The sequence below is a fragment of the Vigna angularis genome, chromosome 8 (genome assembly GCF_016808095.1).
Source record: "Vigna angularis cultivar LongXiaoDou No.4 chromosome 8, ASM1680809v1, whole genome shotgun sequence".
In the NCBI taxonomy this organism is placed as follows: Eukaryota; Viridiplantae; Streptophyta; class Magnoliopsida; order Fabales; family Fabaceae; genus Vigna; species Vigna angularis.
The window spans coordinates 13,209,259-13,216,540 of NC_068977.1; the positions used below are offsets into that span (position 1 = coordinate 13,209,259).

Sequence of the window (7,282 nt, forward strand, 5' to 3'; positions counted from 1 at the left end):
CTATTTACTATATTAATTGAAAGACCATTCGGTGTAAGATTGTGTACATATGATAAAGTTGAAGCAAAAGTTGAAGCTCAAAGAGGGGTTAACTACAGAAATTCGCTCCTCCAATTATTTCCAATTGCTGTTTTTCTGTCCCAAGAGTGATCTTGGCAAATTTCTATTCTATGTTTTCGAAGTGTCAGGTTACTGTCTATGGTGGGTTAAGGTTCGTGATTGACTTATAGGAGAGCAAATTTATCTGTAGTATACCATGATACAAAAGTCTTCTAACTGTTGTTGCAGCTTTGACACCATAACAACAAATTAACCCATTGCCTCAAATTTCTTGTATAACTTTAGGGTGAGGGGACCTTATGTGTTCAGGCTATGTCACTCTTAGCCTTTATTTGTTTTTACTGATAGTGGTTCCACGGTGGGGTGAGGAGATGTGACAAGAAAGATATCTCTACTTATATAAATTGACACAAGTACCCTGTTGTGTAGGTGCTGCTGCTCTTGGATGCCATTGGAGTGTGTCTTGGTGAGCTAAGAATGCACAACGAAAATAGATTTTGGACAGCACGTGACACTAGAGATGCGAGAATCGATTTTTCAGATATATATAAAAGAATTGATTTCGATTTTTTCTATTATATAAAATAAAATAATAATAATACGTGAAATAATATATATAATAGAAAAAATCGAAATCAATTCTTTATATATATCTGAAAAATGGATTCTCGCATCTCCAGTGTCACGTGCTGTCCAAAATCTATTTCCTTTGTGCATTCTTAGCTCACCAAGACACACTCTAATGGCATCCAAGAGCAGCAACACCTTCACAACAGGGTACTTTTGTCAATTTATACAAGTTGGTCATCCGGATTCTACCGCTCGGTCATACCTTGGTCTCAGGTAATTCCATAATCTGGCCTTGCAGACACTTAGCCAAATATGGCACCAAATTTTTGGGCTTCGCAGATAGTCAGCCAACAATTCGGCCTCCAAAGGCTACAACTTGTCGGCCAATTCTAGCCACAGGGACTCGGCCTCCAGAGGCATCTGCCGTTCGGCCATATGATTCAAATGTTTGGTCGTTCGGCCTAACGGGTTCAACCGCTCGGTCTCCCGGGCCCCACATACGTTCGTCCATTAATTTGGTCGTTCAGCCTTTCGTGCATTCATTTCGGCCATTTGGCCTCACATGCATTCGGCAATTCGGCCTCCCATGCATTCGTTTCGGCCGTTCGTACCTGCTGGTGTTCGGTCGTTCGACCTCCACTGTTCGGCCTTCTGTGGCCTCAACATTCAGGTATTCGACCGTTCGGCCTCACAAGAACTGGATCGTTCGGCCACTCGGGTACTTGGCCTTCAGGCCTCTATCGTCCGTCCTTCATGGCGTCAAGTATTCCAGCATTCAACAATTCGGCCGAACAAATTTCGTCTACTAGTTCTTTAAGAACTCCTGGGCCACGCACGGTCATCAACGTCTGCTAGGAAGTTCTCCTGGGCCACAGACGGTTATTCTCGGAAACCCGACACATAGGCCGAGCGAGCGGATAACAAAATGCCGCCCAACCAGATCACAATCGAGACCGAGCGTCCAAACGAACGTTGTCCGAGCTTTCATAGACCGAACGGTGCTCCAAGGCCGCCCACCCGGCCACAATCAAGACCACACGTCCGATCTAGGACTGACCTATTGGCCAACCGTACATAGAACGAGCGGCTCTCCAAGGTCGTCCATCTTTGTCGACCGACAATGCCGAACGTCCATGTTAACGCTATCCGACCACACATGGACCGAGTGACCCTCCAAGGTCGACCATTCATGAACCGAACGTCCATCCAGGTCGGCAAAAAATAATATATATAAAATAAAATAATAATAATACGTGAAATAATATATATAATAGAAAAAATCGAAATCAATTCTTTTATATATATCTGAAAAATCGATTCTCGCATCTCCAGTGTCACGTGCTGTCCAAAATCTATTTTCGTTGTGCATTCTTAGCTCACCAAGACACACTCCAATGGCATCCAAGAGCAGCAGCACCTACACAACAGGGTACTTGTGTCAATTTATACAAGTAGAGATATCTTTCTTGTCACATCTCCTCACCCCACCGTGGAACCACTATCAGTAAAAACAAATAAAGGCTAAGAGTGACATAGCCTGAACACATAAGGTCCCCTCACCCTGAAGTTATACAAGAACTTTGAGGCAATGGGTTAATTTGTTGTTATGGTGTCAAAGCTGCAACAACAGTTAGAAGACTTTTGTATCATGGTATACTACAGATAAATTTGCTCTCCTATAAGTCAATCACGAACCTTAACCCACCATAGACAGTAACCTGACACTTCGAAAACATAGAATAGAAATTTGTCAAGATCACTCTTGGGACAGAAAAACAGCAATTGGAAATAATTGGAGGAGCGAATTTCTATAGTTAACCCCTCTTTGAGCTTCAACTTTTGCTTCAACTTTATCATATGTACACAATCTTACACCGAATGGTCTTTCAATTAATATAGTAAATAGTAAAGCATGGATCAGGCTCCCAATCATGGTATGGTGGATCTGGAACCATAAATTACCATTTGAAAACTTTACTGCTTTACTTGTGTGGGAAAAAACTATGTTCTACAAATTAAAAACTACCAAGGCTGCATCTGAGGTTCATCCAAACCATGTTGAATAGGAAAAGGTTTCGCAGTCCAAAATTCACCATAATTGCTTTGGGAGAAAATCTTGTCTCCTTGATCATCATCATCATCCTCAGCCTCGAAATCCAACTCCTCAAATATATTCTCAAAACCATCATCATACACATTCTCAAAATTGTCGATCCCAATATTATCATCGTAATCATCATTACTGTCAGAATTATTTTGATCAGCTTCATTCAAGCTGCCAATATCTTTCCTAAACCTACTCTTCCTTCTCTCTCGTCTCATTCTCTTGGACTCCCTAGCCAAGTCCATCCATTTATCCTGTATGGATAAAATCTCTTCCTTCTCCAATAAGTCACCCTTCTCACCAAACCCCTCCACCAAGAAAACTGAATATCGTTGCCCTTTCAAACTCACATAAAACAATTCCGGATGCCTTATTATCATCCCTCTCAACTTGTTTGGGAAGCCAAAGTCCTTTCTTAAATGAGTCAAGTGATCTATTAAAGTCCTCTTTTCAATTGTCATTGCAAGAATCTCCCTTACTACTGCACAAGATCTCTTTTCTACCTCTAACGATTCCTTGGAAAAAGCCTCAGCAGGATTCCTATAGGGGCAAACTTCTGGCATTTCTTCAAATCTCAGCAAGAAATCCTGGTGACGTCTTTTTAAATTAAGCCCCTTTCGAAGCCTCAATTGCTTGAACTTCAAAGGACGATTAACTATGAAACCAGGATCACGGGATGCACGAGGCGGCAAACACTTTGCCAAGTTGACATCCCAAGATACAAGCTCAAATGCACGGCCATAGGGTGTGTCAACAGTCCTGAATTTCTCCGGATGATCATTGCACAACCTGGACCTAAAATTAGGAGGGAGACCAAGATGTGGAGCAAAGTGAACCAATTTGGACAGAAGTAACTTGCGGCGAGAAGATAGCATAAGAAGCTTTTGCAGTTTCGCAGCCAACATGTTGGAAATGGAAGATTGAAAAGCCAGTTCCTCAGCAGCAACAGCAGCCGCAGCTGGGGTCAATCGAACACAGAGTTTGGGATGTAACTTGGTAGCATTGAGTGGTTTGGGAGGCCATGACATATTGAAGAGTTCAAAAATGGATGGATATCTATGAATCATAGAAAGTATAGAACGAGGCTTGGGAAGACCAAGATAAGAACGGCATTTACACAGAATATGAACTGGAATATAATGTTTCGATTTAGAGAGAAGTAAAGTTTTTAACTTTTGAACAAACCTAACCCTATACTTCATGACAACATGCTTATCGAGTGCACGGTCATGGACAAGTTTTATAGAGGAACAAGAAATTGAAACAGAGACATTTTGGAGACGGTTACCCGTTTTCAATTTCTCGTTGATCGAAAAAGATGAAGGTTTTGTTCTGCCATGAACGAAACTGGAACTTAGGGAAGCAACTCGTTTGGGATTGCTGAATGAAAGAGGGAGGCAAAGTGCCATGTTTAACGCTTCAACCACTCAGATAACACACCATAACATACCTGAAAATGATAAAAAGAACAGAAATATTACAAGAATGAAACGTTATTGAGACAGAACACCAAATTCTTACAGCATAACAAGAACACCAAATTCTTATAGCATAACAAGAACACCAAATTCTTATAATATTGAATTTGTATAGAAAATTTAAAGACAGAATTATGATTTCAATTAGAATAAAGCTTGTGTCGATACACGGCAAAGAAGTGGTTCGCAAGGCAAGAAATGTGCTTTTCCGGCGAGGCAGATAGGGTTTAAGAGAAAAGAGAGAGTAGGATTTCTTCCGTCGAGGCCGTGAGGGAAGGAGAATTTTATTCAAATTGAAAAAAAAAAAACTAAGTTCTGATAAAAGTACTCTAACATTACTCAGACAGCTTATCTTCTCCCAAGTAAATAAGATGACATAAATAAAATAATAATCATGATACTCAGATAACAAAAAAAGTTACTTAATTTAAATATATAAAATTTTTGAATACTAAATAAATCAAATAAAATATAACAATTGAATAAAATTTATTAGAAAGGTTAATGAAAGGTATAACATTCTAAAATTGATAAAAAACATAGAACTAAACTATTTAAATAAAAATATATATTAACTTTATTGTATAATGCGTAGAAGATTAAATAAAACTACACAAATTAAATTAAAATTAACTAGATAAGAATAGTTATCTTTTATAAACTAATTTGAGGATTTGTTGAATTTAGAGACTAATTAATCCCTTCTAGTTGAAGTAAATGGTTACTTTTAATTCCTAAAGATATACATTAATTTAATTTATAAGAGAATAATTTATTAAATTAGGCCTTAATATGTAAAAAGATGTGGAAATTTGGTTAAGTTCCATCAAATCATCTTATAATTCATGTTTAAATATTATTGAATAAGTAGCATGTTAATGATTAATTATATTAAATACGTTATTGGTGTTTAGCAATTGTCTTTATTAAAAAGAAAATTATGAATTAATATTAATTAATTTTAAGAAAGTATTAAAAAGTTTAATTTTTTAAGAAAAATGTAAAAGGTGTAAGAACCTAGAAAATAGAGTATTAGAGTAGATAGGTGTATTAAAATAATGAGACGAGCAAGTTACTTTAAAGTAATCTTATGATATAAATACAACTTTCTAAACTTCGGTTCATTATCTAAAACACTTCTATCTCTCTAGAACACTATTCACATAAAGTTATTTTTGCCTTCTCTCTAGATTTTCTCTCTACTGAGTTATCTGTTCGACGATCAGGAGGTGCCTAGGCGATCTTGTTGTTGAAGGCTTCAATCTTAACCGATTAATTTTTGGATTTGGTCAAGTAAGTGAAAAACCCTCTTTCTTGGCCTTTAGGGTTCTTAACTTTTGTAGATGATTCTGCTCTTGCATGAACCAGGTGTTCATCTTCTTGAATTCCTAAATTTCTAGTGATTCTAAGGTTGGGTTCCAACTGTTAATCGGTGAATTGTACGTTTTCTGAGAGTTCCTTGTACTGCAAGTAATCCGCGGAGCGTTTAGAGGGGGTGAGCTGTTGAGTCAAGGTAATGGAAGCTAGAATTTTGTTTTAATTAGTAGTATGACATGTGTGTATGATAAATTCTGTGTTATGGTGCTATTTGAGTTGAATCTTAGGTTTTTAGTAGATTAAATTATCTGTTCTTTGAATGCCAAATCATGAAACTGTGAAATGATGATTGTGAACTGAGTTGGATGGTGTGCGTAGCTGTAAATCAACATATTAAATGTGAATAATATGTTATAGTAGTGATTAGATAGAAAGTGAAGTGAATTATGCTTGTTTAGAGTCATTTCAGAGGAAGTAAGGTAGTGGAAATGAGAATTAGAGGTTAAGGGCTCAATTGGTCTACTGGGACAGTTTAGGTAAGTCAGATGTGACTTGTTTGAGTCATCAAAATGGTCAAAAATATGTACAAAGTGGTAGAATGGAATTTGGGTCTTTAAGTTGAGAAATTTGATGTTCTAGAATAGGTTTTGGTTAATAATCTCTTTAGATTGGTGGTAGGAAGGTTTAGAATCACTTAGACAAGTCTAACTAGGTATATAACACAATCTAGGGGTGTTAGAAGTTGGGAAAAATAGTTAGAATTGGTGAGTGGTGTATGAGTTTCATTATTATGCAGAATTTCGTTCTGTAGATTATGCAGACTCACTGTGCGGATTGTTTCGCACAACGAGTCCTTACAGCGAGGTGCTTGATAATGCCAAAAACTTGTTGGGCTTGATTTCGGCAAGTGCACCGAATCGTTCAACTAATAAACCGGTAAGACCGGGTATCGTTTTCCCAAGAGACTCGTAATACTAGAGAATTGTGCGATTAACAACTCATATAGACTCAAGAACATAACATCGATTTACAAAACAAGTGCAGAAATGTAAATTCATACATAATTACAAGGTTGGACTTTGGTATTGAAGACACTTGGAAATGGAAAAGACTAGAAATGATATGAAATGACATTGTTAAGGCTAGTTTTCACCAATGCACTCTTGTGTATGACCAATTTCGTCTCCTCTCTATCAATTTACTAAAGTCAATCCACTAAAACACTCTAGCCCTAATTCCTTAGGTGAAAGAGCCTAGGTTTTCCTTATCAAACCCCAATTCCTTGGCAATCTAACAAGCAAAACCCGCATTAAAGAGCTGGGATCTAAGACAACATGTGAATCATCTTCCATTCCTAGAATCAATGACCCACAAGGACTCCTATTTCAGTTCCGGGTTTCATCTTACGTTCCCATAATCCATAAAACCCCAAAATCAAGTCATGAACGTTCCCATTACATGCAAGCTTTAAGATCGGAAACAAGAATACTAGCAATTGATAGAAAAGGCATATATATATTCAAATCATTCAACAATTACACAAGAATTCAATGGCTACAACTAACCCCAACAAGATGGGTTTGGCTCTCCATTTCCATGGAGAGCCTTTAAGCTTACAAAATGACCATGGAAGAAGATGAAGAACCCAAGAGGAAGAAGGGAGTGTTCCCACGAACCCTAGCAGCCCTCCAAGCTCTCCTCTCAGTGAATCGCGCCTCCAAATAACCAAAGACCAATTTCCCTTTGTGTTTTA

The 7,282-nt window shown here is 37.8% G+C and overlaps 1 protein-coding gene across 1 annotated transcript; it reads right to left on the reverse strand.

The window, feature by feature from the left end:
- Window positions 1-2,576: 2,576 nt before the first annotated feature.
- On the reverse strand, window positions 2,577-4,450 carry LOC108345086 (protein WHAT'S THIS FACTOR 1, chloroplastic). The gene is made up of 2 exons (XM_052867249.1): window positions 4,383-4,450; window positions 2,577-4,184 (listed from the first exon to the last, which is right to left on the reverse strand). The coding sequence occupies exon 2, from the start codon at window positions 4,141-4,143 to the stop codon at window positions 2,653-2,655; it is 1,491 nt and encodes a 496-aa protein (XP_052723209.1). The 5' UTR covers window positions 4,144-4,184; window positions 4,383-4,450; the 3' UTR covers window positions 2,577-2,652.
- Between the last annotated feature and the right edge of the window lie 2,832 nt (window positions 4,451-7,282).